The sequence below is a fragment of the Primulina tabacum genome, chromosome 9 (genome assembly GCF_025594145.1).
Source record: "Primulina tabacum isolate GXHZ01 chromosome 9, ASM2559414v2, whole genome shotgun sequence".
Taxonomy (NCBI): domain Eukaryota; kingdom Viridiplantae; phylum Streptophyta; class Magnoliopsida; order Lamiales; family Gesneriaceae; genus Primulina; species Primulina tabacum.
The window spans coordinates 19,439,880-19,467,708 of NC_134558.1; the positions used below are offsets into that span (position 1 = coordinate 19,439,880).

Genomic DNA, 27,829 nt, shown 5'->3' on the forward strand with positions numbered 1-27,829 from the left:
ATTGTCAAATCGAAGGTATAGAAAAGTTCTACAATTTTCGTGTTGAAAGTTTTCTCAGAATCACTACCGAAAAGTCGCAGTATTTAAAAAGACAGCAAAAACAAAAATCTTAGACCTAAAAATGGTTTCAAAAGCGTTCTAAACGTAATTGCTCAAACTTCTACACATCACACATGTATTTTGCGCATAAATAACAACACAACACATAATATGACGAGATCGATGCAGCAATAACAGAATATACGTGCCTTTCGATAATTTGAAATACCGTAACGACGATACCGAAGCGGAGATGGTGCGAGGATTGATCCGGGACGAACGTGGCGCTAAAATCTTTGAAGAAACTCAACAAAATTTGCTGGAAATTTAGAGGAGGGGGCGGCTGCACTATTCTCTAATAACCCTAGTGTTTTCTTCTCTCAAAAATATAAAACTTGAATGAATTGTTTGTGTGTGAGTGTTGTGCTGTTTTTAGTGTGTGTAAAAGTGTGTGTGCATTTTAATTAGAAGAAAAATTAGTGCTAAATAATTAATAAAATTACTAATAAAAGAGTAACACACTCTAACTTAAAATCAATTCCTCAATTAAATTAACGCACACAAAAATGCTAATTTTAAAAGTTTTAAACTCTTAAAATTACTAACTAAATGATTTAAGCTTAAAAATGCTAAAACTAAATAAATCATTAAATTGCCCCATCCTCGACTAAAAAATAAAATACCACATTTTAGATTACTAAAATCGTCACCGGTCTTTTCCTCGATCTCGCCTCGAATAATCTCCTGAAACATGAAACTCGAAAATAACATTTTAAAGTGCATCACATAGACATAATTAATTTAAAATAATGCATTTAAATAAATCATGCATGGCTAAAACTCATTTTAAATTAAAATAAATTATTTATCAATTAAATAAATGTATGGGTTATACGTGTACTGAATTTGGGCATTATAAACTAAATCCATGTTTGAAGAAATTCAGGCTATTCAGACCAACCTTGTTGGTGTCATGACCTCCATTTCTGATATCTTGTCAACCCAGTATCTGCACACGATGAAATTCGACTCTATAAAGGAGAATACTATGGAAAGACTTCAGCAAATCCAAAAGGACGTATCTTATTTATTTTTCAAAATGGAATAACTTTGCAAAGACAGAGTGTCAGCTGAATCCCACTTCCAAAATCAGGCTTAGTTACAAGACGCCTTGACTTTTTGGAAAATACTGTATCTAAACGAATGTATTTGCTGCAAGAAATCCGATTGAATGCAGTTTCAAACCTCTCCTCAGAAGTGCATATGTTATCCAAAAAGGTTGATGTGTTTGAAAAAAAGGGGGGAAGAACGAGGACAAGATCAGCCAGAGCAATCTTCAAAGTTGATCAAGAAGAAATAGAAGATTATTTGGCAGATTTTTTAAGATTAATTTATTCATTTAGAAAGAAGATTATTTATTCTTTTATTCTTTGTACGAATCTGTACATTGAGAGAGTTATTTTTTTCCTACAAAGAGTTCAGTTGATCAATTTCAGTTCATAGTTTCTAAGTTTTATCAAACACCAAAAAGAGAGAAATTGTTGGAAACTAAATTTCGGATGTTGACAAACTAAAGTGTTTAAAAGATGAAACCAACTGATCAAGAAGACTGATAGAAAATGGTCTAAAATATGCAAACTATCGGTTGCCAATAACTGAAGAATATTACGCAGATTTTCTAAGGCAACTGAACTACGCAGATAACTGACTGATCAGTTGAAAACTGATAAGTTACTACAAACAATTGTGAGCTTATTAACTACATTCGATCAGCTGATCCCTCAGCTGTACACGTCATCAGTTAAGGAAAAAGACATTCAACCGACAAAAGCTGACTGCAACAAGTAGCGGTATCGCCGCATTTCAGAAAAGCTGCAGTGTACTACTGTCAGAAGAATGTTGACGTGGAAAGCAACGGATAGAAAGTTTCAAATCATATTTAATATTACCGTTGGAGGGAAGCCTATAAATAGCAGATAAGAGCAGCAGAGAAACAACTTTTTGAACAACTCTCTCGGAATATAAACAATCAACTGATCGATTTACTATTCTGTTACTCTGCTGAAATCCTTGCAAATATAAAAGCTCAAGCATATTGCATAAACTCATAGCTTTCAGGCTATATTTCGAGCTTTCACATATTCTAATACTTGATCTTGCAAGAGATCAGCTGTGCTAAAATATTTCAGTTCTAGTGAGTATTGTAAACAATTTTGTAACTAAGAGTTTCAGTTTGACATTGTTAAGTTCAAAACTGAAGTGGGTCTGTACAAATGTTTGTATCGATCATAGTCTTTTAGTGAATATCATATCTTTGTGATAGAAAGGTGACGTAGGAGTGTTTGAAATCTCCGAACATCCATAAAATCTTGTGTCTTTTTATTTCAGTTTCTATTCTATCTATCAGTCAGTTTATTTCCGCACATTCTTTGTTAACTGATTGATATTGACTTACAAGATTCTCGAGTATCAGTTTCTCACTAAACTAACTCATCTAAATCCGAAAAGATTGTGAAAATTGAGAGTGTTTATTCAACCCCCTTCTAAATACTCTTCCACCTTTAACCTATCCTATCACTTGTCATTGGGCTCAAGGTTTTGCGTGAAGATTGAAAAGGAAGAAGCTTTAGACACATGCACAATTTTTTACCTTGAAATAATGGTTGTGATTTGGCATGGTAAAAGGGTTTATTCAAGAACATGTCAAAATGGATTTGAGATCTTATTGGAGTATTATTTTGTATTTATATTTGTAGAATTCATCTTTAGACACTTATTGCAACAAGTTGCAATTTTTTATCATGCCTAAGAATGGTATGAATTTTTATGGATAGAAGGGTGTTTATCACTAATCTTTATCGTTATCTGTATTTTCAGTTGGCATCAATTATACTTCTTATCCTAATTGTTATTTAAATATCTTCAATATATCGGTTTAATAAAAGGCAATATTGTTATGTTGTTTTTTTGGTTACTAAACCAGAGATGGCATTGATGCAAACTAGTCTGGCATCAGTTGTGTGCAACAACATAAATCATTTGGCTTCCCTGAAATTTCTGAATAGCTCCTTCTGTGGGATTGATGTGAATGGACATATTACTATCTTACACAGAGAGGATATAGATTCCTCTTCTTTTGCAGGCCCCAAAGCTACATTAACCTTTGACCGCCCCTGCAACCAATCAAGAAAAGATTAAGCAACGGAAGCACACGGAAGATCCTAGTGCTCCTAACTTTCTTCCGCTTCCATCCTTTGAAGAATGCTTTCGTAAAAGCTCGAAAGAATATGTGTGAGTTTTTCTCTTGTGGTTGCAGCTATACATGATAATTTCCAGCTTAATTAAAGTTAGCAAATCTTTTCTTTTATGTTGAAACATGTCTAGGGTAGCAATGCTTATTTTTTAGGGAAGTCATACATGATCAGTCAAGTGATGTCAAGCACCATGCACTTGGTTGTATAGGATCTCATCTGTTGATGCTTCTGGAAGATAGGAGAACTGTCTTCTGTTATATTGTTATAACAAATTGGAGTTTATCTCACTTTTATTCATTTTTTTTTATTCTTATCAATTGTACATAAATACTATTGTTTTGTTTCATTCTGGAAATATCGAATACAAGATTTCCCACAACGTCTTTCTCCAAAATTATCGTCTTCTTCATTTCCTAACTTGGTATCAGAGCAGATGGTGGAAGCCACTTCGAATCTTGGGTCAAGCTCCACCGTGTTCACTAATTCCTCCACAAACCCTTTAACAATAAACCCAACAAATCATATTAATTCTGTCAAGCTCAGTGATGAGAATTTTATGCTCTAGAACCTTCAAATTTTGGCTGGCATTCATGGTCTGGGCCTCGAGTCTTTCATTGATGAATCGTCCTCCTCTCCACCCAAAATCGTTCTCAGTGACGACCATATGGGAGAACTGAATCCGTTATATGTCTCATGGCATAGACATGATCAAATTCTCTTTTCCTTCTTGTTAGCCTCCATGACCGAAGGAGTACAAGGCTAGATTGTTGGCTGCCACACATCAGCCCAAATCTGAAAAAGGATCTCTACTCTTATTGCTACTCGATCCAAAGCTCGTATAATGCAATACAAGCTTCAAATCAGACTTTAAAGAAGGGTAATCTCAGCATGAAGGATTACCTTAGCAAGATGAAGGGTATTGTGGATACTTTGACATCATGTGGCCATTTAATTTCTAAAGACGATCAGATACTCTATATCCTTGGTGGAGTAGGTATGGAATACAACTCTGTTGTGGTGCATGTGACATCTCAAATTGATGCGTTGTCATCTTCCGAAGTGGGAGCTCTACTACTCTCACATGAAGGCCACATCGAGTCATACACAATCAATGCTGAAGGAACCCTTCCCACAGTACCACTGCATCACAACCAAAGAAACACAACTACTCGCAGGGACAGTCCAATCGAAGAGGTCGTGGTAATGGTCGACTCATCGTGGAGGCAGAAAGGCTTGGTTTGGGAAAACCAACAATCGCCCTACATGCAAAATATGTGGCTACACTGGTCATGTAGCAGAGAAATGTTACTACAGGTTTGACAAAGAATTTGTCCCTTCCTACATGCAACATCGGACTGCCTCTAACAATGCCCAAACTGGTCGTCCTGTGCTTGATCAAAATCCTACAGCTGCTACGGCCATGACAAAATCTGAGGTAGTCCCCGATGAATGGTGGTTTCCAGATTCTGGTGCCTCACATCATGTCACAAATTATCTCTCCAATTTATCCTTTGGATCTGAGTATAGCGGTGGAGGTAAAATTCACATGGGCGATGGAACAGGTTTGCCTATCATTCACATTGGAAATTCTCAATTCTATTCTCCTTTATCATCTCGTGTCCTTCATTTAAATTGACTCCTTCGAGTCCCACTTATCACCAAAAATTTTACTTAGTGTTAGTAAATTTTCTGTAGATAATGGTGTTTTCTTTGAATTTTACCCCACTTTTTGTGCTGTGAAGGATCGCACAACAGGGAAACTCCTCCTCAAAGGCACGTTGCATGAGGGACTCTATCGATTCTCCCTCGGAAAATCTGTTCCTCTCTCATCCTTTGCACCGGCTTGCCTTGTAGCTCAACCTCTTCCAGCTCACTCCTCTTCCAATCAAGTGCTTCAGGATCTTCCCACATTGGCATCGTCCACACTTAACCACTGGCACAATAGATTAGGACACCCAAACTTAGCTATTGTAAATACAATCTTACACTACTGTAATGTTCCTCTTTCAAGGAATGACAATTTCAGTTTTTGCTCCTCATGTGAACTTGGCAAAAGTCATCGTTTATCGTTTCATTCCTCTAATACAAGCTATATCAAACCATTACAATTGATTGGGGACCGGCTCACACTATGTCCACCAATGGTTATCGCTACTATCTTAGCTTTGTCGATACTTATAGTAGATTTACGTGGATTTTTTTTCTCAAGACAAAATCTGAGGTATTTCGAATCTTTCTTCAATTTAAAATTCAAGTTGAACTCCAATTTGACACCAAAATCAAGGCCATACCAACTAATTGGGGAGGGGAATTTCGACCTCTTGTTTCTTTCTTTCAACAATTCGCATTGTTCATCGTCGTACTTGCCCTCATCGTCTTCCCACCAAGGCCACACATGGGGCAATTCCACTTACAAGTCTCACCAATACTGCTCCAGATTACTCACTTCTCCGAGTATTCGGGTGTTGTTGTTTTCCATATCTTCGACCATACAACTCTCATAAACTTGAGTTCAGATCTCAATCTTGCACGTTTTTTGGATATAGCCCTCATCATAAGGGATATAAATGTTTAAGTGATGATGGTCAAATTTATGTCTCCCGGCATGTCAAATTCAATGAACTTTCATTTCCTTTTGCACGCTCTTCATCTGCTCCCACTATCCTTATTGATTCCTCTCCTCCTTCTTTATTTCTCCATTTCAGTTCCACAAGCTAAATTGCCATACGTTTCTCCACCTTCTGCAGAAACTTCACCACAGCACCTCGTACCCTCGGCTTCCACTGACATTACTTCTCCTGCACCTCTTGACTCTCCTTCTTCTACTTTTGTTGTTCCTCGGCCACCTGAAGCCATCTCATGTTAATATCCATCCAATGCTTACTCGGTCTAAAGATGGTATTTATAAGCCCAAGGTGTATGCTACTCAACTTCTCAAGGTTCATGAACCTCTGTCTCTAAATGAAGCTCTTTCTCATTCCGAATGGCGTCAAGTTATGCGATCTGAGTATGATGCCTTGATTCAAAATCAGACATGGTCTCTGGTTCCTACCGCTGAAGATGCATCTATTATTGGCTGCAAGTGGGTCTTTAAAGTCAAAACTCTTGCTGACGGTTTTGTGGCTCGATATAAAGCCCGCCTTGTAGCAAAAGGCTACTCTCAAACAGCTGGACTTGACTAGACTGAAACGTTTAGCCTTTTCATTAAGCCAACAACAATTCGGGTTGTTCTTAGTATTTCTCTATCCAAGAGATGGTTCTTACAACAATTAGACGTCAACAATGCCTTTCTTAATGGGCATTTCAAGAAAAAAATTTATGCAGCAACCTCCTGGGTTTGAACGCTTTCAATCTAGATTGCCGCTTGTGTGTCATCTCAATAAAGCCATATATGGCCTCAAACAAGCACTACGTGCTTGGTTTAACAAACTTAAATATGTTCTTCAGTCCGTTCAATCCAAGGCGATATATATCATCTTACATAATTTATGTGCTTGTCTATGTTGATGACATTATTATAACAGTAAGCGATCCATCAAAAATCCAGGATCTTATTTTCCAGCTGCATGCAAAATTCTCTTTAAAGCACTTGGGTGATCTTTCTTATTTTTTGAGCATTGAGGTCTATCGACCAACAAAGGACATCTTGTTTATGTCTCAAACTAAGTACATTCATGACCTCCTCGCTCGAACTAAGATGGATAATGCCAAGCCTCTTCCTATTCCTGTAACGCCCTAGATACTGTAACGCCCCAGATTCGATGACTGTACTCACTGTACCAAGACGAGTCTTTCCAGCGTGCTTATGTCCTCACTCATACGCACCCTGGAAAACTTCCCAGGAGGTCACCCATCCCAAAATTGCCCCAAATCAAGCACGCTTAACTTTGGAGTTCTTATGTGATGAGCTACCGAAAAGAAGATGCACTTTCGTGATATGAGTAGTACAAATCAAATCTTTTAAGCCCTCTTCAACTGTACAGTCCATTACATTGAGCAGTCTCGGAATCCCTCTCATTCCCGTGTGGGTCGGTTCATTCATGTTCCCTCCACCTAGAAGCCTGCCAGGAGCCGCTCATTGTCCGTGCAACTGATGGCATCGGCGATCACCCCCCGCCCTCTTCGGCCCCGGGCCTCACATGCCCACCAGCTTCCGCTTGGTTCGTCCCCGAACCACATCGTACTAAGAGAGGTCGGCTCTGATACCAACTGTAACGCCCCAGATTCGACGACTGTACTCACTGTACCAAGACGAGTCTTTCTAGCGTGCTTATGTCCTCACTCACACGCACCTTGGGAAACTTCCCAGGAGGTCACCCATCCCAAAATTGCCCCAAGTCAAGCACGCTTAACTTTGGAGTTCTTATGTGATGAGCTACCGAAAAGAAGATGCACCTTCTTGATATGAATAGTACAAATCAAATCTTTTAAGCCCTCTCCAACTGTACAGTCCATTACATTGAGCAGTCTCGGAATCCCTCTCATTCCCGTGTGGGTCGGTTCATTCATGTTCCTCCACCTAGAAGCCTGCCAGGAGCCGCTCATTGTCCGTGCAACTGATGGCACCGGCGATCACCCCCCGCCCTCTTCGGCCCCGGGCCTCACAACTCCAATGGTGTCTGGTCTAAAACTATTTTCCCAAGAAGGGGACCTCTTTGATAATGTCACACTCTATCGGAGTACAGTAGGTGCTCTACAATATTTGACTATTACACGTCCAGATATTGCTTATAGTGTGAATAAGGTGTGCCAATTCATGCAAGCCCCTCTTCAGCTACATTGGAAGGCAGTCAAGCTAATTATTCGTTATTTAAATGGCACAATGAACTTCGGAGTTCAACTTACTGCTTCTACACATCTGTCTTTTTCTGGTTATTGTGATGCAGATTGGGCCAATGATCCAGATGATTGTCGCTCTACCTCGGGCTTCTGTTGGTTTCTAGGAAGCTCTCCTATTACTTGGTGCTCTAAGAAACAGCCAGTTGTCTCCCGCTCCAGTACAGAGGCTGAATACCGCAGCTTAGCAAATGCCACTTCGGAATTAATGTGGCTCAAGTCCTTGCTCATTGAGTTGCACATCCCTATGCCCAAATCTCCAATCTTATGGTGCGATAACCTTAACACTATATCCCTAAGTGCAAACCCGGTGATTCACTCCAAATCTAAGCACATTGAACTCGATCTATATTTTGTACGAGAAAAGGTTCTCTCTAAAACTTTAAGTGTCCAACATGTGCCCTCGATTGATCAAACAGCTGACATCCTAACTAAACCATTATCGTCGGTTGCTTTTCATCGGTCAAGACTCAAGCTCTACATTGATTTAAATCCCCTGCTGAGCTTGCGGGGGAAGTCAAGTGATGTCATGCACCATGCACTTGGTTGTAGAGGATCTCATCTGTTGATGCTTCTGAAAGATGGGAGAACTGTAATTCTGTTATATTGTTATAACAGATTGGATCTTTATCTCACTTTTATTCATTTATTTTTATTTTTATCAATTGTACATAAATACTCTTGTTTTGTTTCATTCTGGAAATATAGAATACAAGATTTACCACAACGTCTTCTCCAAAATTATCGTCTTCTTCATTTCCTAACTTGATCAATCTAGTAATTTGCTTAGAGTTCCATTCCGACGCATCCATCTATCAGGTGAAAACCCACCTTTTGACCCCTATGACACCAGTGGTCCGCAGAACATCAACCCACGTCTTGGTAAGCATTTTGTGTTACACGATTTTTTCCAATTTGTTCAGAATCGCCCTTGTTCTTACTTTACTGTTGTGATTGCATAGGTGTTTGTAATTACTCAGATGTATGACGGACACGCATGCTGCATATATTATTGAATTTTCAAATTTCATATAAATTTTTTTGTGAATATCCTGGTCATTTTTAGGTTTATCCAGTTCAAATGCTAAAAATATATGGAAACTGTTTCTTGAACAGGACTCCCAAAATTGAGGAAGGAATGGATCGACAGAAGAGAGAAATTTGGAGGACCAAGGTTTACTCAGATGTGATATGCCAAGCAAGGTATCATTACTGAGTAGATGGAATACTGTGCCGCTCGTGAAAAGCTCAACCCAGAATATGTGAGATCAGAGGTTGCTCGTGGCCGTGCAATCATTCCCTCAAACAAGAAGCACTTAGAGTTGGAGCCGATGATAGTTGGGCGCAATTTCTTGGTGAAAGTAAATGCTAATATTGGAAACTCTGTTGTTCTAAGTTCCATTGAAGAAGAGGTTCACAAGCTTCAATAGGAAACAATGTGGGTTGCTGATACCATTATGGATCTTTCAACTGGACGTCACATCCATGAAACTCGAGAATGGATCTTATGCAACTCTGCTTTACTGGTTGGAACTGTTTCCATCTATCAAGCTCTGGAAAAGGTTAGCGGGATCGCTGAGAATCTTAGCTGGGAAATTTTCAGGGACACACTAATTGAACAAGCCGAACAAGGTGTTGATTACTTTACTATTCATGTTGGAGTTTTACTCCGGTACATCCCCATAACTGCTAAGAGGATGATCGAAATTGTTACTGGCGGAGGGTCCATTCATGCAAAATGGTGCCTAACCTATCACAAAGAGAACTTTGCATATGAGCATTGGGATGAGATTCTAGACATTTGTAATAAGTATGATATATCATTGTCAATCGGTGATGGATTGAGACTTGGATCAATTTATGATGCTAATGATACTGCTCAGTTTGCCGAACTCTTAACTCAGGGCGAATTAACTCGAAGGGCTTGGGAAAAGGATGTACATGTAACAATTTTTTTTTATTGTGTGTACTAGTAGTTTGGCCATATGAAAGATCACATGACGCTTCAGTAATACCCAAGCTATGATTTTATTTTATCGTCGAACTTTATTTTATAGTGTCATACTGGGTTTTATAATCATGGTTTTATTGATCAAACGAATCATAAAGTACTCGTTTAAGATGTATTTTTCATCCAAGATGATCCGTAATGCATACAGGTCATGAATGATGGCCCTGGACATATTCCAATGCATAAGATTCCTGATAACATGCAAAAGCAGCTGGAATGGTGTAATGAAGCACCATTCTACACTCATGGACCTTTGACCACTGATATTGCTACTGGATATGATCACATAACCTCAGCCATTGGTGCAGCCAATATTGGAGCTCTTGGCACAGCACTTCTCTGTTATGTAACTCCTAAAGAGCATCTTGGTTTACCTAATCGAGATGATGTGAAGGCCGGGGTTATAGTGTATAAAATAGCCGCACATGCAGCTGATTTAGCAAAATGACACCCACACGCTCAAAATTGGGATGACACACTTAGCAAGGCAAGATTTGAGTTCTCGTGGATGGATCAATTTGCTTTGTCACTGGACCCAATGACTGTCATGTCATTTCATGATGAAACCCTCCCATCTGATGGCGCTAAAGTGGCCCATTTCTGCTCTCTGTGTGGACCAAAGTTTTGTTCTATGAAAATAACTGAGGATGTAAGAAAGTTTGCTGATGAGCATGGTTACGGGACAGCAGAGGAAGCAATTCAGCAAGGAATGGATGCTATGAGTGCAGAATTCTTAGCTGCAAAAAAAACTATCAGTGGGGAACAACATGGTGAAACTGGAGGAGAAATCTACTTGCCGGAAGATTACATTCAAGTCTAAAACTACCTAAAGGTGAAGTTTCTCTTAAGACAACTGGGAAATTATATGAAATTTTGCTAAAAACAATGGAAAATACAGCCCTAATGCAACAGCATTTAATGGTAAAAAGCAAGAAACAGTTTGAATTTTTGTTCTTTATCTCCATTAATCTTTATCTAACACCTCTTACTCATTTCTTGATCGGTTCATTATTGCAGGATTTTCTTCCAAACGCATAACAGACCATGATGTGGTTTACAATCCCCTGAGAATGATCCGTGGTGACTACTTTTGAACGACAGTTAGGGTCGTCGTCTTCAAGCACAGATGGTAAGTAGATGAAATGGCTACTAGTTTGTTGAACAGCTTAAGAACATCGTTATTCGACATTGTCTTCATTAGTAGTCCGCAATAAAATAAAAAAAAAAACCCTTTCTTCCTTTGGTTTAATGATTCCGTTCTAATATCTCGATTATTGATGAAAAAACGCACCAGGGGTCAGGGACGAATCCAGAAATTAAGGAGGTTGAGGTGAGCTTGAACTTAATATAATAAGTTAATATATATATATATATATATATGATATTAATATGAAAATAGTTAGCAAAATGACATTGATATTTTTTTAAAAAATATCTATTGTTCCTAGCGTATTCGAAATAGGAGAGTTAATTTTCAAAAAAGCAGTTTAATCAATATCATTTTTCAAAATTTATATATTATTTAAATTAATATGTAACCCGTGTAATATAAGACAAGTTTCACTTAGATTCAAAATTTTTTACATTTTAAAACTATTTTTAATATATTTTAAATGTACTTTCAAAATTAAATTTTATTAAATAAAAGAATTGATAAAATAAATTTATCACTTTTATGAGTTATTTGCACCAAACCTCTTTCGAAATATCGAAAATCTACATTTATTCACTGTAAAAGTTAAATAGGTATTCTAGATATTAACTTTTATGAGTTATTTGCACCGTGCTATCTTTTTAAAAAATTAGACTGTGCTTAAATTTCTATATATATTTACCAAAAAAAATTTAAAATTGGCTCGAATCTCTATAACTCTTTGTAAAAAAAATTGGGCTGGGCTACAGCCTAGGACAGGCCAAGCATAGGTCCGTCTCTGGTAGGTTTGTCTATCTGCTCAGCACTGGCCATTTGGCCAGGAAACTGACAGTTCAGGCTGAGAAAATCCCTTCGAACCTGAACAGGATAATGCCTGCGTAGGGAGTGTGCATATTTTTTGGACCTGGATCCTCTACAGTGCACCAACCACAACATTTGGTGTTGTGGATAGTTTAATGAGCATTTTGATTTGGACTTCTTTTCTTTTTTTTCCTACTATTTTTGCCTCTCTTTTCCTATTTTATTTTCTCTCCATTTTTCTCTATTTTTTCCTCGTCCACAAACATTAGCGGACAATTTTATATGAAATAATATAAATATTTTAATTTTTTTATGTTAAATTAATAATTTTACAATTAAATATTACTATATTAAATTTTTACATATGAAAAACCATATTATTTTTTTTTTGAATTTGATGAGTATTATTATTTTTTTTTTGAATGAATAAAAATTTTAACAATATAAAACTATTAACATGTCTATGCAAAAATAAAAAGAAAATTCATAATTTAAAATCCCAATACATTCTTCTATATTTTTTTATAGTTATTAATTAAATATTTGATATTATATGTTCACGGTAGTAAAATGATCGATTTTACTGTCTGTTAATGTTTGTGGAAGAGGAAAAAAAATAGAGGGAAAATAAAAGAGGAAAAGAGAGGGAAAAAAAGAAGAAGAAGAAAGAAGCTCAAATCAAAAAGCCTATTAAATATCTACAACATCAGATACTGTGGTTGGTGCACTGTAGGGGATCCAGATCCATATTTTTTCTTGTGCTTGCGCAGGGCTGGAGGTTCATCCTTTGGTTCAGGACATCGAGTCACTTCTTTTGCAACTTCTGGTTTATGCCAGGAAATATTTGCCACATTTCTGGCAAGTTTCATATTTCCTGATCATGTCTCAATCTTTCTGATATGTTGATTAATATGCCATACAAATTGAAGTTACTGAACTAAGCAAGACTTCATGATAAACTACGGGAGAATATTTTTTAATTAAAATTCAAAATAATAACCACATTGTATTATTATTATTATAATAAAATATTAAAAAATTATTATTGTTGTTGCTCTATTAATTATTATAAAATTAACTTTATCAAGCTCTAGTTGTCAACATTTTACTGAGACCAGTCCACCATAATCAATTCCTTGTTTTTTTTTTCAATAGAAATTTTATATTTACATGAATTTTAATCCTCGTGTAAATATTGAGGATCTTAGTACTTATACGTGTATAGAAAAAAATTCCAACATCTGTACATTTTATTTATTTACAACTCCTTCCGAGTACATGTCAATATATCCCTCCTGAAGTTGACTTCACATTTCACACTGCAACTTGTGCTGCAGCTAGCCTTGCAATAGGCACTCTGAAAAAATTACACAAGAAATCAGCTTTTTTTTGTTTTTTGAAAGAAAATAAGGATTCCTTTAAGGATTTGAAATCCATATGTACCTACCTTTTTTAAAAAAGAAATTGACTTAGATTTCGTCTTGAGATGTAAATAGACTAATAGAGGCAGGTAGTTGGATGATACCTGAAAGGAGAGCATGAAACATAATCAAGTCCAGCTTCTACGAAAAAGGCAACAGAAGAAGGCTCCCCACCATGCTCTCCGCATATTCCCACCTGCCATTTTACCATGTCATTTGATTTGAGTCTAAAACTTAGATAATGGTATTTGCTATGCAAATTGATTCAAGAAAATCGTACTTTTAGGCTCGGTCGAGCTGCACGCCCACGTTCAGTAGCTATCTTGATCAGCTGGCCAACGCCTTTCTGATCAAGTACCTATTGCCAAGAAATAAAATCATCAAATTTTGATATGATACAATCTCCAAAAATATTTCAAAGTTCAGGCTCCACTCCTTCAAATCCTCTGGTATTAGCCCTTCATTGGAACAGTGCATATATGACCAAACTCCTGCATCTTTCAGTCATGCCTCAATCTAGTTTTTTTTCCCAAAAAAGATGGACAGAGCCACGGAAAGTGACAAACCTCAAACGGGTCGTTTTGTAGAATACCCTTTGACAAGTAAATAGGAAGAAATTTGCCCACATCGTCTCTGCTATACCCAAATGTCATCTGTGTAAGGTCATTTGTCCCGAAGGAGAAGAACTCTGCTTCTTTTGCAATCTTCACACACAAATCAAGAAACGTTAAATTAATGAAGATTTTAGTAACTGTTCAGATAATTCCATTAGCACAAAAATGTAAGTTTTGTACCTCATCCGCGACTAAAGCAGCTCGAGGAATTTCTATCATGGTGCCTACTTTATAGATCACCGAGGCACCCATCTCCGAAAAGACTTTATTTGCAACTCCACGAATCAAACTCACTTGATGACTCAATTCCTGCCAAACATAAATAACTAGATTTTAGATGCGGTTATATTCCCATCTCAGCTCCATTGGATACACCGCATATTTGTTGAACAGTGAATTTTTATATAGCGTTTCCAAGGATCAAGAATGTGATGAAAACAGTGTTTATGACATACCTGAGGTGTTCCAATTAGAGGAACCATTATTTCTGGAAGGACTGTAACACCTTGGTTGGTCATGGAAATGGCAGCCTGAAATATTGCACGAACCTGCATTTCGGATAGCTCAGGGTACGATATCCCTAGCCTGAAAATTTTGATTCATTCCACACAGAAACATAGAGAAGAGATATTTGAACGTGATAACAGCACTCAACAGACAGGATGAGGAAAAGGTAAAATACCTGCATCCCCGAAATCCAAGCATGGGATTTACTTCTGATAATTTTTCTATCCTTGAATAAACTTCGTCTTCGCTCATACCGGTATCGATGGTTAGTTCCTCAACAATCTGTTCAATGTCTCCTTCTGGTAAAAATTCATGTAGTGGAGGATCTAACAGTCTGATTGTCACAGGCAGACCTGAGAAATGTTGGAAAAACGGGCCAGCTTTTTATTTAATGGTTTATACAATTTTCATTTCATTATCCAAGTGTAAACTTTATTACATATACGCACAGTGACATCATAAGATACAAACTATTGGTTCTAACAAAAAAGATTTACCATCCATTGCTCGAAAAATTCCTTCGAAATCAGCTCGTTGATAAGGCAACAGCAAGTCTAAGGCTTGCTTCCTTTGTTCAAGTGTTACTGCCATTATCATCTTTCTCACTGCCTTGATCCTCTCGTCTGAAGCAAAGAACTGAGACAAATAAAGCGTGAACGATATCATGAAACACGTTATTTATGATTAGATAGACAGCATATAATGTTATAAGAAACAATAGATGCACAAGTTTTGAAGCAGAGGAATACTTACCATGTGTTCTGTCCTGCACAATCCGATCCCTTGTGCTCCATTACTCCGAGCTGTCAAAGCGTCTTCAGGCGTATCAGCATTAGCCATAACCTGATATTTAAATCACCACCACCAACCTAAGATTAGTAATAACACTTGCGAAATTTCAAGATTTTGATACAGAAAATGGTGCTCGTTCTATTTCAAGAATCTTTGAAGCACCTTGATCCGCCTGATCTCATCTGCCCACGACATGAAAATTTCCAAATCCCCAGTCAGAGCAGGAGGGGAGAGCGGCTGTTTACCCAAGATTACTTCACCAGTTGACCCATTAAGAGAGATCCATTCTCCTTCATGAATAACTTTGTCTCCGACCATAAATACCTGCATTTTTTATGAGAGATTTACATACAAATTCTTAAACTTTGTCGATATTGTTTACTTAATTTATTACTCAACCTTCTCGGAGTCATTAACACGTATATCAGAACAACCAGAAACGCAACATTTCCCCCATCCACGAGCAACAACTGCTGCATGAGACGTCATGCCACCTCTAGCAGTCAAAATCCCAGCAGCTGCATGCATACCTCCAACATCCTCTGGACTTGTTTCAGTTCTCACCTTAAACCAAGTAACATTTAGAACATTTAACTTTTACGATCAAAACAAGACCAAAGAATGCAACATTTAGGAAGAAATGATCGCGATGCATGGGATATCAAATGCTACAGATGACAGGATGGAAGATCGTACCAAGATGCAACTCTTCCCTTGAGCATGCCATTCTTCAGCATCTTCAGCACTAAAAACGATCCTGTCCAACTGCCGCACCGGGAGATGCAGGCAAACCTTTGGCTATAACAGAATTCTTGTAAGCAGACGGATCCTCAAACTAAACAAAAATAGCTAATGTTAATGAGAACGCGAAGTTCTATAAAACAATAGGTAGTTTCTTGAAGAATATTTATATACGCACTCTTGTACCTGCGGATGAAGAAGTTGATCAAGATGCTGAGGTTCTACCATTTTTATTGCCGTACGAGAACCAACGAGCCCTTCATTTACCATGTCTACTGCAATCTTTACAGCACCTTTACCTGTACGCTTACCAGATCTACACTGTAACATCCATAGCCTATTTTCTTGGACAGTGAATTCAATGTCCTACAGCATACAACAACATCCTTATCTGCGCCAAACTTAAAACATATTTAATTCGAAAATTCATACAATACATAACTCATCAGTACCATCATATCTTTGTAATGTCCCTCTAGTATTTCACAGTTTTCCACTAGCTCTTTATAAGCTTCAGGCATACAATTCTTCATGGTATCCAAGTCCTCTGGGGTTCTAATTCCAGCAACAACATCTTCTCCCTATAAAGCAAAAAATCCATCAAAAGTGTATATTCTCGATATAAATAGAAATGACTACACGTGATCAAGACCTGAGCATTAATCAGAAACTCCCCATAGAGCTTGTTTTCCCCAGTACTCGGATTTCTTGTAAAGAGAACACCTGTTCCTGAAGTGTTTCCCATGTTTCCAAATACCATACATTGAATATTAACAGCGGTTCCTTTCAGACCAGTTATTTGGTTAATGCTTCGGTATTTTATCGCCCTTGGACTGTCCCATGAATTAAAAACTGCTTTTATAGCCAACTCCAGTTGCTTTTCTGGGTCTGATACGAATAGAACGAAAAGCACAGCTTAAGTTCTTGATAAAGATCGGAACAAAAATAGTACAAGTTTTGATTCTTTTTAATAAACTATAAGTTCTTGAAGAAAATGGAAAGCATACCGGAAGGGAACTTTTCACCCTTAGCTTCAAGATAGACACTTTTATATTCTTCCACAAGCTCTTTTAAATCAGAGGCTGTTAGATCAGTATCAAGCTTTATGCCTTTTTTACTTTTCATCTTTTCTAGTTTTTCTTCGAACAATGAATGTGGAATGTCCATCACCTTCAAAAAACCATAACATTTATAAATTTTGAACTTGCACAAGAAATGTCTTCAAACGAGGAGAGAGAAAAACTTACAACATTTCCGAACATATCAAGAAACCGTCTATATGAGTCATATGCAAACCGCTCTCCACTTTTCGCCCCCAAACCAGCAACTACTTCATCATTGAGCCCGAGATTTAGAACCGTGTCCATCATGCCAGGCATAGAAATCTAATTTAAAAAAATGGAATCGGTGATTCATTAAAACCTATCAGCGGTCGAAACACAACTTTTGATCTCTTGGATGTATTTAAGATAGTCATTTTCTATCATAATTTCTATGATTGAATTCGATGATTATATTACATTAAACCAGAAGCATTTGAATATCAAATTTCATATTAAGATGACAGTAAGCTAAAAACTTTGATCCACATTAAAATGTTTATGAAAGAACAAAACTCACCGCTGCACCAGATCTAACCGAAAGGAGGAGAGGCTTCGAGGGGTCACCAAGTGAAGCTTCCATATCCTCCTCCACAATTTTTAAACCTTCTAATATCTCATCCCATAATCCTTGTGGCAGCTTCTTGCCTATTTGCTGATATTCTTGACACGCCTCCGTAGAAATGGTGAATCCGGGTGGAACTGATAGACCAATGCTCGCCATTTCAGCAAGATTTGCACCTTTTCCTCCTAACTAGTACAGATTATGAATCTGGTTTATTTCGGTAAATGATTCACATTCTAATATGCTGCATAATTTGATCCTAGTACTTATCTGGCATGCACCATTTCCATCTAAGAACATGACGGTACACAATATTAAGTGACAAACACAATATTTAGGAATTTTTCTTCAAAGCAAAATGATACGAAATCCTTCATCTTTTTATGCTACGTTTAATATCTAGCCAGATATTTCAAGTTTCAAGTAGCCCATCAGTTACGAATACGTTTGCAGCACAGCATATACAAAAAGGAAGGGTCTTAAAGCGTAATAACAACAGGAACAAATAAACTCTTATTCCAAGATTTACCGACTTACCAAGGACTTCATACCCTTGTTCCCCTCGCTCCTTCCCTTGCCAAATGTGTATACTCTCTTCGCAAACAAAACAACAAAAATTTATCAACAAATACACATGGAGCACAGGAGCAGACGAAAATCTAAGGCAAATATCAGAAATAAAATCAAACATTAGCCAAAATCCAAGCACGATTTTTATATTAAGAGCATAACATAATGAATTCACAATTGATGCATACTTTTCAGTTTTGCAGTTACAACATATAAATGGCTTACCCTGAATTTTTAACAAAAGAATAAGAAGAATAACAGCAGTTTACAAATGAACTACCTTCATGGTGTCACTTATCACTTACGGAGAAAAACCAATAAATCCTGTAAATGCAAATTTCAAATAGTGATAGCAGAGAGGCTCAGCGTTTATAGTGTCAAGTGGGCAATGGTGAGAGCCAAGAAAAAGATTTAACACCACAGATACACGTGTTATTTATACTGCCAGATGGATAGTTCAAGCCGCTACAGGACAACTGCAGCACAAACACATTAAGTATGCCCGTTTTAAGGTTTCAGTGCAGTCAAAAAAAACTTTTATAATCAAATGCTTCTAATTCAACTCGGGGTGAAAGTGAAATTCAGTCATGTTTTATTCACCTTATAAGAAAAATTCATATTTTCACAGAAAGAGAATACTTTGGTTTGTCGCAGCTTTTAACATATAACAAATGAACGAAACAAAAAACAAAACAAAAACTAATAATCTACCGTTTGATTTTTCACACAGAAGTATTGAAAATTTTCATGTAATACAGGGACTTTTTTGGCTATTCACTCCAACTGTCATGTGAAATTTTAGTACTAAAAAATCTTATCGCAAAATACTTAGCAAAATTTAAGCTACATTAAATTTTTTTTTCTTGATCCCTTAAAACTCTCGTAAAAATCTAACCTTTGTGGTGGCTGGAGTGGGGTCTGATACAGGACTAAGTATGGCTTGTGCCCTTTTCCTCGGCTCAGGTTTTGTTAGCTTGATTCTTGAACCATGGCACCAGGTGGCTCGATCTGGGCTCGACCTCTGGCTAACTCGAGCACGACATGGATGCACCTTGAGAAGATCAATTTGATCCGCGTATTTCTCCTTCAATGTTATTCTTGTATGCACATCATTCGCAGTGCACCTGATCAGCATTTTTTCACAGTGAATTGATATTTCTTGAGCTTTATATCTCCCTGCAAAACAGCACCACGCATTCAAATCGTATACTTCTTTCTCTAGAGCATCATCGGATTAAACTTTATGTCAAGAAAGGAAAACGGAGTCAACAACTGGATTAGCTAGCACTGCATATAATCAGTTTGAGATCTTTATATCGTTTCATATATTTAAATAACCGAAAAAATGGAAAGAAACTAACATAATCCCAAATGGGTCGTGAACAAAATAAGTTAGCAAGAAGTTCTGATCCTTGGATAATATTCCACGCTCTTGTGTGTGCACTGCGTGTTTCTTTATGCAGTTTCCGTGGTAACACTCATATACTACGTCCATTCAAGAAAGCTCTAGCAATTTTTGTTCAAAGAAAGAAAAAGTTCGAGGTTGTGAAGAAAAATGATCAAGTTGTTGAACAAATCACCTTATTTTGATTAAATTAACGTAAGGCAATCAAAAGACCACAAGTGTACAGAAAGCTCAGAGGTCTTCCGAAGCCCGAAAAAATGGCGGTTGGTGCTTCGGCTGATCGAGTTATATTGTGTGGTTTATTATGAAGCTAATAGTCATTTCTTGAAATGGTTTGTCTTGGATATATAACCCACATCCAAGAAATTAAGGAGCAAAATTTTTCCTATTTTATTCTGTAATAAAGATAAGATACATCGGCAATTGTTCGAGATCCATTAATTGGGCATTGTCTGTTTTCCCGCACTGTGGGACACGCGTTACAAGGAGACGGATAATGCTCAAGATTTCAAATTTGTGTGTGATAGACAGAAAACAGGGTGATATTGGCATTGAAAATTGTTTAGGTTTGGATTCGACATTTTTTTAGGCAAAAACTTGTTTGATTTTACGAGACGGATCTCTTAAATATTATTTTTTATTCTAAGAATATTACTTTTTATTGTGAATATCGATAGGATTGACCCGTCTCCCAGATAAATATCCGTGAAACCGTCTCACAAACGACATATTTTTTTTATTTATTTATATAATTTACTAACTCCATCCACTAAAATACACGGAGTGTTCAAAATACTTACTTCTATTAATGCTACCATTCATTTAATGAATAAAAAATGGATAAAATTTTAAAAAAATTGTTTTTGCAAAGTCTGTTTTTCGAATAATACCCTTAAATTATGGGATAAAACAAATAATTTTATGCGATTAGATTGAATCCCCATCTATCAAGTTTATTGATCGGACCATTAGTTTTGAGTGATGCACATAAATGGATCGATGACAATATTATAAATAATGGTTTTTTTTTTTAAAAAAGGTTCTAAAGTGGGGCCCATTTATTGGTCAGAGAATATACCCTATGCCAAGAAATGCTCGACACGTGGCTTAGTTTAAGACACATAAGAAGAGAGGAGAGTAAGCGCGCTCCTGCCTATCTTATCTACTCTCGTCGCAATATTTCCATTTTATTTAATATTTTTACTGAAAAATGTATTATAAGCTTTGATTTGATATCTATTTTTCCACATTTGTTGTCTTTTATATATATATATATATATATAGAGTATGAACCCATAATAAAATAGAGATGAATGTGACAAATTATTAAGGGTAAATGGTAAATAAATCAAAACAAAGATTTATGATAACTTATTAAGGGTAAATGGTAAATAAATCAAAACATAGATTTATGATACCTTCTTATGCTCAAAAAACTTTGTTTAAACTTCTTAAAATAATAAAAATGACAAATGCTTTTATATTTGTTGAGTTTAATTGATTGATTTACCTGAGTCGTAAATAGTATCAGAGTCGATGTCAAATTATTTCAAACATATAAAATTATTATTAATGTGTAATTAAATGTTTGAGGATGAGAATTTTCTCAAATAATATGGATCCGAACACAGATTCGAGATTAATTATTTGCGTGTATTATTCCAATATTTTGCAATATTTTAGAATATTTGAAACAAGAAGATCTAACTAATGTTAGATATCAGGAGCAATGTAAAACTTATCAGAATCCAAAGGTAAATTTATGATTTTGTCTAATAAGTTCTTGAAAATAGTACTGGATTTCTCTAAGCTCTCTAGAGATTTTAGAGAAATCTAAAAGACGGTATAAAATTATGGTAGTATGTTGTATTATGTACCAAAAGAAAAAAATCCTTGAAAAATAAGAAGAAATTCTTGTAAGATTAAATGATATTTAAGCAATAATTCAAACTTTGTAACAACAAACAAGTTTTAGTAAAATGACTTCGGTAGGAAAATTATCATCATCCTTTGATACCGAACCCATGAGGGATGATTAAGGTGATGACAAAACCTTTAACCGACGAAGAAAAAATAATCAATTTAATTAAAAATGTCTCAGAAAAGAACTTAATAGGATGACAACTTTAAAAAAGTTTTGTTTCGATGATTTCCAAGACCTTGCAAAATCTTTTGCAAATCTTAATGTCTTAGATCTAAAGATGAACATAACTGGGATGAACCACCCACAATAACCTGGCCATCTTCTCATAAACAACCAAATAAAAGTGTGGGATCTCATAATACAAATATGAGAGGACCCCCAAACATATTTTCATGTTGGTAAAGAAGCACACCCAACGGGAATATTGTTGATGAGAAGTCAAATTTCCTTGCACCAAATATCCTATGGGAAATATGTTTTGGAACATATGCATCTTTATGAGGTTATGCTTAACATTGATGTACTAGACTTCAAAAACAGAGAAGATCACATAAATGATTGGAATTCGGCTATGTGAATCCCAGCATGAACACTTTATATCAACACATGAAGATTTGTCCGGTTTCTTTAGCCAGAAAATAAAATCTCATAAGATGGTCCAAAAAAACATGAGAAAAAATTCAACCTACATAGATATCAAATATTCTCTGCAGGACATTAGAAAAATTCTTAGGAAATCTTTACCTAAGAAACAGAAAGCATCATCTAATCTATAAGGTTTCGAGAAGGAAAATGACAATCCCAATGGAACTTATAGGAAACTGGATGAAGATCGAATTAATTCTTTCTGGAGAAATTAAGGAAGAATTACAAAAATTCAAGATAAAAATAGCACGAACCATGTCACAGATTCATATCGGAGCAATCCAAATTATTATAAAAAAAATACTTTTAAAGAAGGAATAGATTCTGTTAGAATCGATTGGGAGGATCATCGTTGAGCTACAATAGCTCGGTTCTTGAAATATTGAACACCGATGATTTAAATCGAGTTTGGTGTTCAAACTAAGCGGAAGATACTCGAAATAATCCTTCGTAGAAACCGATTAAATATTTTGTAAAGCATTTAAAAATTATGCAAGTTGAATGAGTGAAAATATTTTGGTGGAAGCATTTTATCAAACATTTGGTATGCAATATTTTGGTATTTAAAGAACACATAAAATGCTTCAACAATGCATCTTTAAAACTATGAAAATGATAAGTCAATGCAATAAACAAATAGACACAAATTTGTTTATGGATGTTCGGAGACTTCAAATGCTCATACGTCATCCCTTCTTCCCCTTGGAAAGGATTCACTAGAAGACTTTGATTTATACAACACCTTGTACAAACCCATTCAGCTAGGACTTACCCACTGCCTAAACTGAACTCCTAGCACTCAAGATTGTAGGCAGCACCTCACAATCAGCTTATTGTTTAATGTCTCATATGCAAAGACTACAAACACATTGTTTTACGTCTTTGTGTGAAGACTCACTCAACTAATATTTGAAGTTCAACTCTCTTGTATATGTGTGAGTGATTGTGTGTGAGGAATATTCCTTTACAGTGTACATCTCAAATGTATCCTCACACATGGGCTTGTGCTCTCAACTAGCTGATTCTTCATGCTAACTGCCCATGCTTTGAATCCACTTCAAAAGCTCTTGTTTGATCTTCAATATGTTGTATTTATAGGCTCCAACAATGATATATACGTTAGACACAAGAATATGACCGTTGAAAAGTTTCTGTACTGTTTCTGAGGTTGCAACGGTCAAATTCGTCTTAGTGGGCATTTTCCCGACTGGTCAACTTTGGTCAACTCAACTGGTCGTTCAGTTCAACTGGTCAGCAGCTTGTTCAGTTCAGTTCAGTTGGTCAACTGCTGGTTCAGTTCAGTTCAGCTGGTTTGGTTCAGTTGGTCTGGTTCAGTTGATCAGCAGCTGCTTCAGTTGATCAGCAGCTGGTTCAGTTCAGCTGGTCTGGTTCAGTTGGTCAGCAGCTGGTTTAGTTCAGTTGGTCTAGTTCAATTTCAGTTGGTGTGCTGAAATCAGCCTAACTGATTTCAGTTTGCGCAAAACCAGTAGTTTCATCGTCATTTATCAGCATATTAAACTTCGATACAGACTTTGAATTCTGAAGATGATTTGTAGATCTTCGTCTGATCTTTCCAACGCATACTGAATCGCTTCATTTCGATGACTGAGCTGAGAGATATGAGTAAAATACCGCAACTGCTCAAACCCAACTGATTGCTGTTTTCGTGTGATCCGTTCGGTAATTCAATGATCAGTTAGACCATGATAACATCCGATTTTGCCCAACTGACGTGAAATACAACTTGTTCCAAATTGAGTTTTCTGATCAGGTAAATTGGCGGATTGTCATTTGGATCATCCAGTTGAGGGAGATCATCAAAAAACCAAAGCTTGCCAGAAATTTAGTTTGTGCAGAATTCAGTTTCGGTTTGCTTCTTGTGTTAATAACTTCACACTTGAGTAAATATGTTAGAAACACAATTGCAAGTTTTGTTAACATCAAAATCAAGATTGCGAATATGAAATGTTCCAACAGATTCACTCATTGATATTGCTATACACGATAAAATAATGGGTAACCTTCAAAATTCAATATTGAGAACTATCTCAGGGAATCTCTACGCAGGAAAACTTGTAGGAGTAATTTATCTAGGAATTTCCTACAACATGGCAGATTGAGATTTTAATCGAGCTTTTGTCATGCCCCAAGACCAAGGCGTCGGTGACATCCGACATTGTTAATCAAATAACAATAAGCCTCGTATTAATAATCCAAAAACCAGTCTATTTCATAAACTTCCATTGTCTTTACAAATAAAGAAAGTACAAATATTTACGAAGAAAGACAAAGGAACACTAATGGGCTTTTGCATCCAGAATTTGAATTCTTTCTTCTCATTCTTTACCAGCCCCAAAACTACTCCTGCTCATTTTCTTCCACATGCTCTTCATTTTCATCCGAGGAGGGATGTAAGGAGGGTGAGCGTTTTGGGAAACACTCTGCAAGTTGGGCCGATCGAATACCAGAAAACATTTGATACTTAATACTTTTAAAACCTTCTTCTTTTTACATAGCATAGTATATTAGAGTCGACTGACAGAAGCCAAACATTGATCAAATCATAGGTTCAGAGTTGGATGAACAAGAATCAGGCTTAGAACAATCAGAACTTCGAATCAGAACATTTTAGGATAGAACTTATAAGAACTTCAAATCTCGAAGGGTTCGACGTATCTTGGGTTCAATTTTCCCGATTTTCTGAAGCAGACCACTCGCTTCATAGGTGAAACCTTGACATAAGCCTTTTCTCCGACTTCAAACTCCAACAGTCTTCTCTTCAAGTCAGCCCAGCTCTTTTGTCGGTCCTAAGCCACTTTGAGTTTCTCCCTGATGATAGCTAACTTCTCAACTGTGATCTGTACTAGTTCAGGCCCGGTGATGAATTTCTCCCCTATTTCATCCAATATAGGGGCGATCTATATTTTCTTCCATAGAGCGCTTCATAAGGGGCCATCTCTATGCTACTGCAGTAGCTGTTATTGTATGCGAACTCTATTAGAGGTAGATGATCACTCCAATTTCCTTTGAAATCTAGAGCACACGCCCTTAACGTGTCCTCTAAGGTTTGAATTGTTCTTTCGGTTTGACCATCTGTTTGCGGGTGATAGGCCGTGCTGAGGGTGACTTTGGTTCCCATGGCTTCTTGGAAACTTTTCCAGAATCGAGACACAAATTTTGGATCCCTATCGGATAGTATACTTGCTGGAACTCCGTGTAATCTTACTATGTTGTCCATGTACAAGGTGGCTAGTTTATCTAGGTTGTAGTTCATTTGCACCGGTAAAAAGTGTGCCGATTTGGTAAGTCGGTCGATGATAACCTAGATCCCATCATGTTGTTGTTTTGACTTTGGTAATCCTACCACAAAGTCCATGGAAATGTGCTCCCACTTCCATGTTGGGATCTCTAGCGGTTGTCGGAGTCCTCCGGGTCATTGATGTTCAGCTTTGACCTGTTGGAAAATTTGGCATTTAGCGACAAAGTCAGCTACGTCCTTCTTTATTCCATTCCACTACTAGTTCTTTTTCAAGTCTCGATACATTTTGGTGCTCCCAGGGTGAATTGAGAATTTTGACTTGTGTGCCTCAGACATTACTTCTCGTCTAATCTCATCAATGTCTCGTACACACAAACGTCCTTTCATCAACAGGACGCCTTTCTCATTAGTTTGGAATTCTTGAGCTTTTCCTTCTTGAAGCTGCTCCTTAATTTTTGTTATGGAAGGATCGTGATTTTGCTTCAGCTTGATGGTTTCTTGAAGGCATGGTTGCACTGATAGAGCCGATAAGTTTACTCTCCCTATGTCTCTGCGGCTTAAAGCATCTGCTACCTTGTTTGCTTTACCCGGATGGTAACTGATTGTTAAATCAGAATCCTTCAAGAGTTCAATCCACCGTCTCTTTCTCATGTTTAATTCTTTTTGAGTGAATAAGTATTTGAGGCTTTGATGATCGGTGAATATCTCACATTTATCACCATATAGATAATGTCTCCATATTTTTAGTGCAAATACGATGGTTGCTAACTCAAGATCACGAGTTGGGTAATTTTGCTCATAAGGTTTTAATTGCCTTGATGCGTAGGCAATTACCTGACCTTCATGCATCAGTACATACCCTAATCTTCCCTTTGATGCATCACTATATATGATGAAATTCTTGCCATCTTCGGGAAGTACTAGCACTGGTGTAGATGCAAGTTTTCTTTTAAGAATATGAAAAATCTTCTCGCATTCTTCGCTCCAAATGAATCTAGAGTTTTTCTGTGTGAGTTTGGTGAGGGGTGTGGCTATTGAAGAAAATCCCTCAACGAATTTCCTATAATAGGCCAGTCCACAATTGCCTCTACTTTCTTGGGGTCCACTGAGACACCTAGTTCAGAGATTATGTGTCCCAATAAGGCGACACTTGTTAGCCAAAATTCACATTTCTTAAATTTGGCATACAGTTTTTTTCTCTGAGTGTCTCTAGAGTAAGGCGAAGATGTTCCTTGTGATCTTTCTTACTTTGTGAGTACACAGGGATGTCGTCTATGTATACGACCACGAACCTATCGAGGTATGGTTTGAAGACTCTATTCACGAGGTCCATGAATGCTGCTGGAGCATTGGTCAATCCAAACAGCATTACCGTAAATTCGTAATGGTCGTATATCTCGTCCTGAAGACTGTTTTAGGACTATCTTCCGCTTTGACCTTCAGTTGATGGTATCCTGATCTCAAATCGAGTTTTAAAAAGACCTTGGCTCCTTTCAATTGGTCAAAAAGGTCATCTATTCTCGGGAGTGGGTATTTATTCTTAATCGTGATCTTGTTCAACTCTCTATAGTCGATACATACCCTCATACTCCAGTCTTTCTTTTTCACAAATAGTACAGGGGCTCCCCACAGAGATGCACTGGGCTTAATTTGCTTTTTATCCAATAACTCTTAGAGTTGGTCATTGAGTTCCTTTAATTCTGCTGGGACCATTCTGTATGGTGCTTTTGAGATTGGTGTAGCCCCAGGGATCAAGTTGATTTCAAACTCCACATCACAGTCATGAATCGTGCCAAAAAATTCTTCAAGGAAGACATCCAGAAATTCCTTAATAACTAGAGTATCCTCTATCTTCAAAATAACTTCGTCCTTCACCTCGTCGATCATTGCTAGGAAAATTTCTTCACCACTTTTCATGGCTTTCCAAGTTTCTGATGCCGATAAAAGATATTTTTGCTCCTTAGATCTACCATGGTATATGATTTCCTCATGGTGTGGAATCTGCAGTTTGACACTGAAGGATCGTTTGCAGAGCACCTTGAGGTGCTTCAAACAAAATATTCTCCAAGAGCTGCAATAGCTCGTGTTCTAAGAATGTATACATCGATGAATTAGATCGAATTTGGTATAGAACCAGGCGGAAAACACTCGAAATGATCCTTCGTTAAGAAACACTGATATATTTGTATATC

At 37.0% G+C, this 27,829-nt stretch overlaps 2 protein-coding genes and 1 pseudogene across 2 annotated transcripts; 1 reads left to right on the plus strand and 2 right to left on the minus strand.

Moving 5' to 3' along the window:
• The first annotated feature begins 3,005 nt into the window (after positions 1–3,005).
• On the plus strand, positions 3,006–11,379 carry LOC142554961 (phosphomethylpyrimidine synthase, chloroplastic-like; annotated as a pseudogene).
• A 1,840-nt stretch (positions 11,380–13,219) lies between these two features.
• On the minus strand, positions 13,220–20,152 carry LOC142554962 (pyruvate, phosphate dikinase, chloroplastic-like). The gene is given in 22 exon segments (XM_075665570.1): positions 13,220–13,451; positions 13,620–13,711; positions 13,796–13,873; positions 14,082–14,219; positions 14,310–14,438; positions 14,585–14,714; positions 14,812–14,989; positions 15,134–15,272; positions 15,390–15,479; positions 15,591–15,752; positions 15,828–15,992; positions 16,125–16,184; positions 16,186–16,263; positions 16,356–16,535; positions 16,622–16,750; positions 16,822–17,057; positions 17,177–17,339; positions 17,417–17,554; positions 17,790–18,023; positions 18,372–18,428; positions 19,300–19,580; positions 19,985–20,152. Coding segments are annotated over 21 exon segments (2,859 nt in total). The 5' UTR covers positions 19,540–19,580; positions 19,985–20,152; the 3' UTR covers positions 13,220–13,408.
• A 5,634-nt stretch (positions 20,153–25,786) lies between these two features.
• LOC142504283 (uncharacterized) lies at positions 25,787–26,288 on the minus strand. Its single transcript, XM_075617168.1, has 2 exons — positions 25,921–26,288; positions 25,787–25,832 (listed from the first exon to the last, which is right to left on the minus strand). Exons 1-2 carry the CDS (start codon positions 26,286–26,288, stop codon positions 25,787–25,789), a joined length of 414 nt encoding a protein of 137 aa, XP_075473283.1.
• Positions 26,289–27,829: the final 1,541 nt, after the last annotated feature.

What these genes read in the sequence shown, in the direction of transcription:
- LOC142504283 (XM_075617168.1), bottom strand. Translation starts at nt 26,288, where the DNA reads ATGAGAAAGAGACGGTGGATTGAACTCTTGAAGGATTCTGATTTAACA. An exon ending in CACCCTGGGAGCACCAAAAT is followed by an intron (nt 25,833 to 25,920) that starts GTATCGAGACTT and finishes ATTTTCCAACAG; the next exon opens with GTCAAAGCTGAACATCAATG.